This window comes from Rhipicephalus sanguineus, chromosome 11 (genome assembly GCF_013339695.2).
Source record: "Rhipicephalus sanguineus isolate Rsan-2018 chromosome 11, BIME_Rsan_1.4, whole genome shotgun sequence".
Classification (NCBI taxonomy): Eukaryota; Metazoa; Arthropoda; class Arachnida; order Ixodida; family Ixodidae; genus Rhipicephalus; species Rhipicephalus sanguineus.
The window spans coordinates 37,951,997-37,965,250 of record NC_051186.1 but is presented as its reverse complement, the minus strand read 5'-3'; the positions used below and the strand labels follow the sequence as shown (position 1 = coordinate 37,965,250).

The window sequence follows — 13,254 nt, the reverse complement described above, 5'->3', positions numbered from 1 at the left end:
TCCCGCGGCGTCGGGGACAAGTGATGCAAAAGATCATCGCGAGATAACGTCACCATATGACGTCATGATGACGTCACAAATCGCCAAAATTTGAGACGTCAATAGGACGTCACGTCACATGATGACGTCATCACATCGCATCATAGCTTGGTCAAAGGTGGCCCGATCACGGAGGCAATACAAAACCACGTTAGGCGCAGAAAGCTTTCGAAGGTTGGCGGGGCAGCATCAATACATCGGGTGAGAGGAAAAAAGATGTCTTTTGCCTTCGAGTCGTCTTAAGTGAATGCATAGGAGACCATGTGAGTTTTTACATTCATGATATGTATAGAAGTGAAGGCGCGTCTCTCTATTATGGTGTTTTCAACTCTATGATGCTGCGTGTGAACGCCGGTCACGTAGAGTTGCTTTTTAGTCGCTAGTTGCAAATCTTCCTTCGACCGGTGCTAGTCGCAGTTGTGAATGAGCCTTATAGAAGCGTTCCATCGACGTCTACTGCGCAGTCTGACGCCGGAAGAAGTGGCTGCCTTGGCTCCCACCATGACGAGCGCCCTTCTCGCGTTCACCATCGAGTTGCACCAGAAGCTGCGCGAGGTGGGCGGCTCCAAGAACGTGCTCTTCTCGCCGTTTCTCGCCGCGGGCGCCCTGATCGCGCTCTTCTACGGCGCCAGGGGTCGCGCTGCTCGCCACCTGGCGCGCCTGCTGCACCTGAACGAGTCGGACGCGCCGCGCGCCGTCGCCTACTTCGCGCGCTGCCACGGCCAGCTGTTCGCCTCGTGGCCCAACCACCACCGACAGGGCTTCAACGCCACGCACGACCTGGCGCTGATACGCGACCGGAATCTGAACATGCTCGCCGCGTACGTGGCCTCGCTGTCGCCCTGGTGTCGCACCGAACCGGACTTCTTCGAGGTGAATGAAGGCGCAGATGTGTATTCTTATCAGAGAGACACTAAAGTGAAACGATAAATCAGTTTAGACTGATAAGTGAAAAGAAAACGAAGGCCAAATTTTCATTTTTATACTCCGTGCCTCAATATCCAAACATGAACGTCAGCGTGACGTCACAGATTTCACAGTGTTATCTTCGTATTTCAACACCATTGTTTCAACAAAAAACGCTAGCTATAGGCCTGAGTGGCACACGTAGCACAGTCACAGTGAAAGCTGAAGGAGCGGCTTTTCTAGAGCCCGTTGTAAAATCTATTGGGGCGACTACTAAAAATACGGTTTCAAGGTACCCATTACGCCATAAGCCATAGTTTTGCGAAGTAAGGAAGTACCCACTAGCCATTATTCACCATTCTGCGGAGAAGCGACGTATACCCGCTATACGTCTGTAAGGTATTATGTGCACTCTGTTGATTATGGCTGAGAGAGAATTATGGCTGAGCCATTTATAATGGGTGGGAAGCTTTAAACCAACCACTTGTTACGCAATTCGCATTGTGTGACGCCTGGTTGCTATTTTACTCTTATGCCATGCTATATTACATCTGTAAACGTGATTCCTTGCCCGGCATGACACTTGTATAGAGGCTATCCGCGAACGAGTTTAAAGCACCGCTGAGACTCTATGGTAGAATTTTCATCTGCCACGCAGAGGGCCTAGGTTCAAATCCCGCTCGATCATGGATATATTTATTTTTTTCTCGTGTGATAGCGGTTACGGAAACCGATGGTGGCGTGCAGATACGCCACCAAAATCGGTTACTGTTGTGATCTCATGACAGCTTTCACTGTAAAAGAAATTCCTCAAATCCCAGACACGGACACAAGAAGTATAGAGAAATTAGGTTGTCTGGTTCTTTTCCCTAGTGTCCTTGTTTGCACGCATTGCCTTCTTTCATGATGAAACTTTACCAAATAGCTCCACTTTCTGTCGCTCTAAGAGGATGCCACTGCAGTAGCTTCTGCTGGTGCAGACTAGCAGAATCCACTTACTATACTATACTTTAAGAGCGAAAACTTGACAATGAAACTATCTACATTGACGAAAGGGACTACGGACAGGAAAGACGCTCAACTTGCAACTGAGTCAGATAGGCATGAAGTAATCCCGTAGACAACAAGCGCGCATGTGCAAAAACCAAGACAAAAACCGCGCATGTGCCAGAACCAGTGTGGCTCTTGAGAAAAGAGTGCTGACCAAAAAACTAATATTAAAAAATGTAGTGATTTTATCTTAACACGTATTACGTCGATAAGAGAGCTAAACGTGAATCTGGGCACGTGCAGATGATTAGTTTTTCTCGGTGATAAGGAACTGGGAGTGAAATGGCGCAGGGTGCGAACTTATAAACAAGAAGGATAGACTTAGAGAGTAACAATGCCCATTAACTTTTTTCCCTTTTTGTCAGCCCGTTTTTCTCAAGGGGCACACTGGTTCTGGCACAAGCGCGGTTGTCGTCAATAGGATTATTTCATGCCTATCTAACTCAAGTGCAAGTTTAGCATCCTTCCTGTCTGTACTCCGTTTCGTCGATGTAGTCTCACTGTCAAGTTTTCGCTCTTCAAAGCGCACATGTCACACCAACTAGCCCAACAGTTCACGCTCATACTTGGCGACTTATGCCGTCTGCACCACCATCTCTGTTCTACACAGTCGGACATGGGTAGCGCAGTCATCCGCATGGATCTCTGGATCCGGGCGCTGACGGCGTTCGCCTTTCGTGAGTACACGGTGTTCGAGTTCCCGCCGACCATGGGCCGCGAGCCGGTGCAGCTCGTCTCTATCGCCGTGCTGTTCGTGAAGGGTCGATGGCGAATGCGCTTCGAGCCGGGCACCGGCGACTTCCACGAGACGCCCAACAAGATACGCTCCGTGCGAGTCATGCGACGGCGCGGCAAGTTCCGCATAGGTAGGCATTATGACACTGCAGCGGCAACGACATCGAGCGCCAAGTTGTGGATTCCACTCCCGACCACAACGGGAGTGAAGTGTGCAGTCGCAACGGAAAAAGATTAGCACAAGTCAGCAGTGGCCGGAGCGTCAAAATTGCGGCACGCGGCGCTGTTGTTTCCGATTGGCCGCGAGATAGAACAGAGTCGGCGCCTAGCGGCGAACGCACGAAACCCTGAAGTGTGAATGCCGGTCAACCGTGGGCGCTTCAGCAGCGTTGTACGCGGTGTTTGTACTTCGCGAACTTACGATGGAAGTTCACGACGACGGTTTGGTCAACGATCAGTCACCTGTAAAAATCTTATTCTTTACTTTTTGCGGCGGAAATTCGTAACGTGAATCACTATATTTCGTAAATGCATCGATGCGAAAAGCATTTGCTTGATGCGACCGCACAATATGCGCTTGTCGCCTTTTAACGTGTAGTGAGGCCAATATGCGTTCTCTTTTTCGTTTCCAGTGCCCTTGCCTTTAAGCACCATTCTTAACCCTGTTCGGGGCGGTATCAAGTGTCTCATGGAAGGCGACGAGCTCGTTGCAGCGGGACACATTATTGAATGTAGTGCCATCGCGTCCACGTGCTGTTCTGCCGGTCCAATGCACATTATCGCATTCGTACGTGCTGCGGTCGTCGTCCGGGCTTGCGAAGGATCCACATCCAGTCGACCTGAAGTTGGCCGGCGATGCGAACATAGCGGAATTGAACTGCACATGCCCTGCAGGGAAGGTAGTGCCAATGTCACACGGCCACTTTTATCGCGATCAGGGCTGATGTGGATCAGGTTCTGCGACACGGTCACTCTTCTACGCATCTCGGTCAAGCTGATGCCTGTGCCAAACTCGATCCGTATAATTTTGGACCTTGCTAGTAGCGACCATTGTTGATCTATATCGAGAAATCGTATGCGTATTGGACCTGATCGCAATCAAAAGTGTCCGTATAATCATCAAGTTGTGCGAATGTAATTGGTCGCGGGACGTACCGCGATTTGTTTATATCATGCTAAGCTGACTTTCCGATTCGGGCTTTGCTAACCCTTTACTTCACATTGTTAAGGCGAAAGCCTTAGATGCCTCAGCAAACTCTAAAATTGACCGTCGGCGGCGTCAACACGAGTCATGCAAAAAATCATCACGTGAGGACGTCACCATATTACGTCACAGACAGACAAATTTTGTGACGTCATAGTGACGTCATCATATGACAGCGCCACTTTGTACTGCCTCCGTGATCGGCTACCGATCACGGAGGCAAAACCAGAGTGCAAAACCAGAGTTGCAGACAACTTGCAATCACGCGGCGTCATCATGACGTCATACAGCGCCGAACTTCGTGACGTCAATATAACTTCACATGACGTGACGTCATCACATCGCCGCTTTGCACTGCCTCCTTGATCGGCGGGCAGATCACGGAGGCAGCATTAAACCAGGTGAGGAGCAGAAAGCTTTCATGGGATGGAGGGGGGGGGAGGATCAATACAACAACTGAAGAAAAAAGAAGATAGCTTTCACCTTCGAGTCGTCTTAGTCGAATGCATGAGGGAACCGTGAGTTCTTTTTTAGAATCAGTGACACCTAGTAAATATTAAAAGTAGACTGAAGAATATTTTGCTTACTTTTCCTTTCGGCACATCTAACAAGTGCAATCACTGTCTTTATGTGCTGTTGCACATCAACAAAGCAAGGCAATCAACCTTCTATCAACAACTGACTTGCCCCAATCATGGGGACAGAACGCGAGGTACACTGAAACAGAAATATGAACCTACTCCCATAACCGAATTACCATGCTGCCCCCTGGTATGTATATTGGCTTCACTGCCCAAGTTCAGTGTTGGAAGTGCGTCAGGCCTCAGTCTCTTCCGCGAGAACTCTTAAAAAGAGAGAGCGGGCGAGAAAATATATATCAAGATCAGCAGTGGCGACAAACTCGCTCGCGCATTTTCATCGCTTACGTGGCGAGTCGGCTCACAAAACGATAATCTTTACTGTGCACTAGATCATACACATTTGCCGCATTTCGGTGCTCGTATTTAGCCGGCGGAACACCGAGAACTGTTCTCTTAGCTTTGAAAACACAACCGAACATGCGCAAACTACAATAGGGCTCGGGGATACTCGTTTAAACAAACTCGCAGCTGAGCGCGAACTAACATCGCATTCGCAGCGCAGACGGTACATGAAGGACAGAGTAAATTCCGTGAATTAATTTTCTTCTTCTTTCTCGATTGATTCTCGATTAATTTGCCTGCCGAAGTGTATGACAAAGCACAGGGGTATCATGACTGGCACACCTGCTCGAGGTTTCCCCGAGAGGTCGCTTACTGCAACCTCGTAGCGCACAGCAGGAACAAGCACAAATGCACACATTACCGAAATTATCCCTCACCACTCACCAACCTTTCTCGTCCGCGAACGCTTGACTGCACCGTCGTCGAAGTGCTTGCTGCGCACCATCCCGTACTTGGAAGGCGTCTTGCCGTTACGAGGCCTACCGAGCCAAACTCGACGACGTTCCGTCTCGGTGGGACAGAAATGGAAGCTTATCCCTGGCTCTGTGCAGTATGTACGGCATTGCGGCACCGAACAAAACCTCACCATCGAAAACGAAGAGTTTTCTGCGGATGCGGAACACAGAATCACGATGTGAAAACCGCAGCCCTGTACACTTCTACGCACCGCACGAAACCCGTATCCACACTAACGAGGCGACGGTGCTGCCCACCTATAGGTCGATCTCGCCGCCATATTGGCGAGAGTGCCAAGCACATTCCATTTTCCAGTGCAGGGGTGGCCGGCAGAAAGCAGCCCATCTTGTTGTTGGCGCATCCGAAAGCCCGCATCTTAAATAAACGCTTGTGTATTCCGTATCGGCAGACTTGGTTACGCGCATGATTTTTTTTTTCGCTGGACCTGCGAGCAACCGTATCTTTATCGCAGTTGCACCGAAAAAGCTGTTTGTTGGAGTGCTTTCCGCCGGCCACCCCTGCTTTAGAAAATTGAATGCAGTCTTGCTATCGCGTGCTCCGGAACAACGCCGCGTGTCGCAATTTTTCCGCTCAGGCCACCGGTCACTTGTGCTGATCTTATTTCGTTGCGACTGTACTGACATGGCGATCGACGCTGTGTTTCGATTCATCATGTGGTCAGTCGAAATACAGCGTCGAAACGCATGTCACACACACCGACAGGCGAATGTCACGCTCACATTATCCACGTATATTTTTTAAGCAGCCAATGTGACAATACCATAGCAACTAAACCGGGTGTTCAAAGTTAAGCTCTATGGTTTTCTTCAAATTCAGCATTGGAAAGAACGTGAAAGCCACCTTTGCAGATAAGTTATGCATCCAGGGGGACGCAAAGTGAGAAAGTAATTGTCGCTTTCAGTCGCCCAATTAACTAAAATTGAGTAATGAACTTTTTAGTGACTGCATCAAGCGGGCATGTTTCTATTGAAAAGTTGGAAGCAGTCGCGTTTCCACACGGTTCCACTTGGAAGAATTCTTCTAGCATGCCTGCGCTCCGAGATATCCCGCTGCAAAGTTTGTGATTTGAATGGTTGCACATGCAAAACAGTGAGCGCTGGTGAAAAGCTCCTCGCCGATGTGTCGCGGCAGTTGCCTGCAGCGTTTAATCTGACAACAGGTCGAAGGCATAGGCAAAGATGATGACGGTTACTTTTTTACTATACCGGCTGGCGATAGCAAGCAATGACAACTCGTCACATCAGGGAGGAAAATTGCGCCGATCCTCACCGCCTTGCATGCCTAATCATGTAAACCACAATCAAACTTTGCAGCGGGTTATCTCGGAGCACAGATATGCTAGAAGAATTTTTCCCAGTGGAACTGCTTAGAAACGAGAGTGCCTCCAACCTTTCAATAAAAACATGCCCACTTGATGCAGTAACCGAAAAGTTCATTTTTCAATCTTAGTTAACTGGTGGCTGACAGCGATAATTATTGTCTCACTTTATGTCCCCCTGGGTGCATAACTGATCCGCAAAGGTGGTTTTCACGTACCTCGCAGTGCGGAATTTTCAGAAAACCATAAAGCTTGGTTTTGAACACCCTGTATAATAACTGCTGGGGTTCTGTCTAAAAACCAAGATATGATTATGAGGGACGCCGTAGTGGAGCGATCCGGAAATTTCGACCACCTGGGGCTCTTTAACGTGCACCTAAATGTAAGCCCACGGGCATCTAGCGTTGCTCTAACATTCTTGCCTCAATCGGACAATAAAACAGACAAATGATAAGTGTGCTCAGTTGTTGGCGACGTTAGTAGGGTAAGAAGCGCCCTCTACACCACAAGTTTGCCCTATGTATGCTCCCGAAGGAAACATTTAGCAGGGACAGACATGAGAGATTCCTAGCGCTCTCTTTTGAAGGGCTCCCCTACGATGCTTCATCACCTTGTGTGCACCGCTGTTGGAGCAGCGCATTCCACTAAATTCCACGGTGACTTTTACTTCAATTGACTCGTTCAATTAATTTTTATTAATTATCTTGGCAGTTAATTGGTCTTTATCTAAAGTAAACTTACGCTCCGATATCATATGTATCCAATATAACTATTAACTTGAACCAGAACTGTCGGTTTCGTGCCAGTTTGACTTTTTAAGACGCATTTTTCTGAATATTCGGAAAACCGGAATAAGTGTTCGACCGGAAGTGCCTGGAAGAGCAACAAGTCGAGTGTCGCTCGACTGTCGTGCCACTAAAAAACATCCACGAACATCTTCGGTAAGTTTGAGCACCTTTGTAATAAGGCTCTATTTATGAGATGGCACTGTCATTTCGATGCTGTTTCAACCCGTGGAAAGGGACGAGTTCGCCGCATACTATGTCGTCAGCATTTTGTCTTTCATATCAAAATGAAAATACCGAAGTTTATCTGTGCGGCACCGCAGGCGACTGCGGCGACCTGGACGCCGTCGTGCTGGAGATACCGTACCAGGACCCGAGCAAGACGATGGTGGTGTTCCTGCCCCGCATGGAGCGCTTGGCGACGTTCGAGCACAGCTTGACGCCGGCCAAGCTGCTGCGATGCCTCGCCAATCTCGAGGAGCGAGAAGTCGAGGTGAGCGCAGTTCGATCTGATCGTCGTTTTATATACATGAAATAATATATTGCTGTCATATGGTTCACATCTAAATGCTGACGAGTCTTGGTGACACATTGAGTATATAACCGCTAGTGAGATATATCAAGTAAGAGTTCTTCAAGCTAGCTTACACGTTTCTCTGCGGCCTGCTGAAGAATATCATCCAGCCGTCTCGTGCACGAGTGACACCATTCGCTCTTATCCACTTTGGCTAGCAATAATTTTTAACCGGTAGCCCACATGACGTAGCCAGAATAGGAAGGTATTGCATTTAGGAACATCCATTTCAAGGACTTCTAGATTTAGGAAATACCATTCAAGATTGTTGTTCTATGTGACCACATACATCATTAGAAAAAGAAAACTGGGCGATTACCAGGCGAATTTCGGCTTCGAGGCAAGTTCATTACAAAATGTACCGCATCGGTTACAGTGCGATGTGACTTTCGCACAAAAAAATGAAACATAAGTGCATATAATTGTTCCAACAATGTTAAATGCCAGTGTCAGTTGCAATGTAAAATTCGAATTAAGAACATGCACTTAGACAAACGTGAATCGAATAAAAAATCGGCATACAACTCAATCATTTCATTAAGCTTGAATAAAGAGAATGTTTAATTATTAGCCTTTTTTATGTATTGGCTTCTGTAACTTACTTGAAAACTGACACTTCTTACTTTCTGTTTAAATTTTGTTTTGTTTTCTGCTTTTGCTTTTCTTGCTGTTCATTTCGATCAAAAATAGGGCGTCGCGCATCGTGCCCCATTGCACAATGTAGATGGAGGAGGCATGCGAAGACAAAACTTACGAGAACCAGACGTTCTCGCTTCCAGTAAACCACGCACGAGATGATGCGCGTTGATCGAGCCTAATCTTCGAGCGATAAAAATAGACTGATTATCGAACAGCTGTCCTCAAGGCTGTCTGCGTACCGTAATACTTAACTTCTTTCTCTTAACCCGCGTGTAGCATGACGCACAAGGAGTGACGAGAGGTTGTCGAACAGGGAGTGCCGCAGGAAACAACGGGTCGACAGGTACCATTTGTTGAGGAGGAGGAAGAAATGCCATATTTATATTAAACCACGAGGCTATAGGCGGATGTCTTCGAAGTGTACGTCGACGGGTCCTCATTCCAGGGTTCTTGCGGCCTTTGGTGTGCTTCAGGCCCCGCCACGGTGGTCTAGTGGTTATGGCGCTCGACTGCTGACCCGAAGGTCGCGGGGTCGAATCCCGGCCGCGGCGGCTGCATTTTCGATGGAGGCAAAAATGTTCGAGGCCCGTGTACTTAGATTTAGGTGCACGTTAAAGAACCCCAGGTGGTCGAAATTTCCGGAGCCCTCCACTACGGCGTCTCTCATAATCATATGGTGGTTTTGGGACGTTAAACCCCAGAAATTATTATTGGTGTGCTTCAGTTCCACTGGCGTAGCCAGACGTAGAGAGGGAGGTGGTGTTTCAACCCTCCTTCCCCGAGATTTTATTTCACTTTCGAGTGTGTATTAAACGGGCACACATACAAGATCACGCACAAAGATTGACAAAGGGTAACTGACCCCATCCCCTCCTCCGAAAGAAATGTCTGCCTGCGCTCCTGTTTGAGTACATCGAAAAAGTCGTTGAGGCGAGAATTCTTTGCAGGAGGACATGTTGAGCTATAGTTAGTGTTTGCTGATCGCCATTGTGTAGCGCGAAGACACAAATACAAAAGACACGGAGGAGACATGCAACAGCGTTTTATGTCCCCGTGTTCGTGTGAACTTGGACATGATGACAGTGTTTTATGACGCAAGGGCCAGTTAGGGCCAAAGATCTCCAAGACATGGTAAATCCGCCTTTTTCCACGGTTCTACGGCGCATGCGCCCTTCCCCTGGCGGGAAAGTCGCGAAACGTTGTAGTAGGGTCTCCGCACGCCTTCGGATCTCGGAGGCTTTTGTTCTGGCTAGCCCGGTTGTCCCTGATCATCCAAGCAAAGTTACGCCTCCATACCAAAACGGCAGAGGGCAGCACAGAAAAGTGAAAAAGGCGGATTGTGTGAGCAATGGTACTTGTACGTGGGAAAGCAGAAAGCGTTTCTCTAACGATTGTCTTGAAAGATTTGACGTGTCCAAATCGTGAGAGACTCTTTTACCGTTTGCTTTCCAAGGTGACGATGCCGGTGCTTCGGCTGAAGCGACACACCGAACTGGCGCGTATCGTGTCGATGCTGAGCGCGCCGGATGTGTTCAAGAGCCGCGGTCAGCTGGGAGGCATCAGCGACGACAAGAGCTTGTTCGTCTCCACGCTCACCCACGTCACCGTGTTCCACGCGAACGCCAGGGGAGGGAAGGTGAGAGCGCGACCGTATACGGGACTGTTGATATTGTCGGGTAGTATAGTGACGGTGAAGCTAACGCAACCGGTACTGGGTGAAACACTTTAATGGGCGAACCTGTAACCAGAAAATGAAAAATCGAAGCACAAGCAATACACGCTGTACACTGATAGCGGCAGTCACAGTCGTCGGTCGTCCGTAATTCTGCTCAATTGCGAAATGCGTCGGCTTTTGTACATGCCTCATCGAAACTTCCAGCGTTATCGCTGGTGCTCCCGCTAGCTCTAGAATAAACTCGGTTTTTGGGGGCCTGCGCGTAATCCTGGCAGAACAGTCTCTAACAATCGCGAAGTTTCTGAACATTGCGGCGCGTCTTGCGACGAGTGGTGGTAACAGCTTTTGTGGGTGAAACCCGATCACGTCAAAAATAAGGGAATAGGCGCGTGTGACAATGTGCGATACGTGATTATACTGCTATCTGATCATGTTGCTATGGTATACGCATAGGTCGGCAAAAAATGCGGCGCTCACTCAGACTCACTCATGAAATATATTTTGTCCTTAGAGCTCACTCGGGCTAAGATTCACCAAAATTTTCCTCAACCTGACTCACTCGTACTCAGACTCACTGAAATTTTTCTCAGCCGGACTCACTCGGACTCAAGCTCACCGAAATATTACTCACCCGGACTCACTCAGACTCAGACTCACGGCTCGATGTGAGTCTGAGTGAGTCGACTAATGAGCTTGCCGACCTATGGGTATACGTGATCATGTTGCTACGCGATACGTATACGTGAATGTTATGTGATGTTGATATGTGACGGTTGGTGCTGCCGCTGCTGTTGCCCTCGTCGTCATTGTTGTTGTTGTTTTGAAGTGGAGGAGAGAAGATCGCGGAAATCTTGACTGCCTCGATCGGACTTATGCGGAAACTTGAAGTGTGCCGCTATCAGGAAAAGGGGAGCAGGGAGAGACATCAAGCGACGTCAAGAGACATCGTAGTCTAGCTCTGTATAAGAAAAGCCTCACATGTACAGCCGCGCACGGTGCTGGCGATAATTCTAATATTCGAAATTTAGCATAGGAATCACCTTTGTAGTGGTTCATTGTCAAAACAACAATTATCTGTCTAGCACGGCCTCGTGACCAGGATTTGGGGACATGTGCACGTAGCGCCATCTCTCGCCTGTGGCAGCGGCGTCCTGCCGTATTTAAATGGGAAATATAGGCAAAAACATCATATCTGACGAAAAAAGCTAGTTATCAAATAGGATTCCTCGTTCTATGCAGCAGAGACCCATTGGAGTATTTTGGTCAAATCGCCTCGTAGCACGACAAAACGCGTTGTTTCCCAGGAGTGTTTAATATTTACAATGCGGCCCCATGTGTTTTTAATGGGCGGTAGGAGTGCACCTAACTGGGCTGGTTGGTACATGATTCAGACAAGAACAAATGGTCGGTGTTCAATTGTCCTGGGAAACCATACGCTTCGTAGTGCGATACTGCAGTGTATACACTAATATGTTCCAGTGGTCTCTGCTGTATGGAACCGGGAGTCCTCTTTGGTAACAGCATTTTTCTTCAGATATTTTTTTTCGCCTATTTCCCATTCATTTATGGTACGACGCCGTAGCTGCCGCCGAGAGATGGCACCACGTACAGAAGTCCACACATTCTGGGAATGTCCTTTCTTCGATGATTACACACCCGGCACTTATGGTTCACGATCGGCGCGTCCGCGTCGTCCGCGTCGTCCGCGTGTCATGAGATTCTTGACGGAAAAACAGTGTCTGTCCACCATAGGCATAACATACGACTGAAGTAGTACACGTGCCATGTTTCGTTCGCTGAAGTCTCAGGCGCCGCCCACGATCGAGCCTCCGGGCACCACTAGGCCTACTCCGGCTACCACCAAGGCAACACCGGAGCCGGTCAGGTTCACCGTTGACCGCCCCTTCATGTTCCTGGTGATGAACAAGGACCCTGACGCGGTGCTGCTCCTCGGATCCGTCAAGAGGGTCTCCTCGAGGAAGACCAAGGCGCCGCCCGCTAACTGAGAGCGCCCAGGAGTCATTGGATTGCGTTCGACGAACTTGTGTCGTCAATACAAACTTCCATTGAAAGAATAGTACCTCCAGACGACATTTGGGTGTTTTTTTCCTCGTTAAGTTTTTCAAGCTTTTGTTTGTCGACCGTACGCATTGCAGGAGTCCAGGGGTAATCGAAAGAATGCTTTTCGAATATTAGGAAAGTGCGTTTTCAACTCGATGTATGTAGGTTGTGGCTTTGGTAGAGCGCGAAGGCACAGTGGCAGAGTAACGCTGTCGTTTTTAAATATTCGAGGTGCAAGTTTCGATTCAAGGTATTCGTGATAAACACAGTTCGAAGTTTGGACGGGGAATGGTCTTATTGTGCGTTCTACGCTTTTGTGATACAGCTACCACGATATAACGTAAAGTTTTATTACTTCTCTTAAGGCTCGGTTAAGGTGCTATTTAGTCACACAGTGAAAATGTAAGAACAAGACGAGATGTCGCGTTAATTAAAAACTATAGATCATATGCATGAACACATGCTGCAGTGTATGGACATTGTGAATTTAAAATCGGGGACATAAAATCTATCTACCACGTTTCTGTTGCACTGGAGATAAGATTACAGAAACCGATCATTTACAGTAGCAAGTAAAAATTCGGCCAGTGCAGACTTTAGCGAAGTACCCACAACGCGTCTGTGAGCCAACACGCGCGCCTGTGTAGCTGAACACTTTGCTGTCGCTGTGGCTGATAATGAGGATGATTAATTACTGCTGAGCCTTCTGTAATAGGTGGGAAGCTTTACACCACTCGCTTGTTACTCAATGCGCATGATGTGACGCATAGTGCGATTCCACGGTTATTCAGTATCCTGATCTATGTAC

At 48.2% G+C, this 13,254-nt stretch overlaps 1 protein-coding gene and 1 long non-coding RNA gene across 2 annotated transcripts in view; one reads left to right on the top strand and one right to left on the bottom strand.

The window, feature by feature from the left end:
• The window catches only part of LOC119374569 (uncharacterized), a 29,317-nt gene extending 23,725 nt beyond the window's left edge, over positions 1-5,592 (bottom strand). Inside the window, exon 1 of the long non-coding RNA XR_007414449.1 lies at positions 5,302-5,592. This is a non-coding gene — a long non-coding RNA (uncharacterized LOC119374569). The remainder of the gene's footprint in view (positions 1-5,301) is intronic.
• Positions 487-12,467, top strand: LOC119374953 (leukocyte elastase inhibitor C-like). Its single transcript, XM_037645150.2, has 5 exons — positions 487-912; positions 2,606-2,861; positions 7,821-7,990; positions 10,164-10,346; positions 12,188-12,467. Exons 1-5 carry the CDS (start codon positions 541-543, stop codon positions 12,389-12,391), a joined length of 1,185 nt encoding a protein of 394 aa, XP_037501078.2. The 5' UTR covers positions 487-540; the 3' UTR covers positions 12,392-12,467.
• The last annotated feature ends 787 nt before the right edge of the window (positions 12,468-13,254 follow it).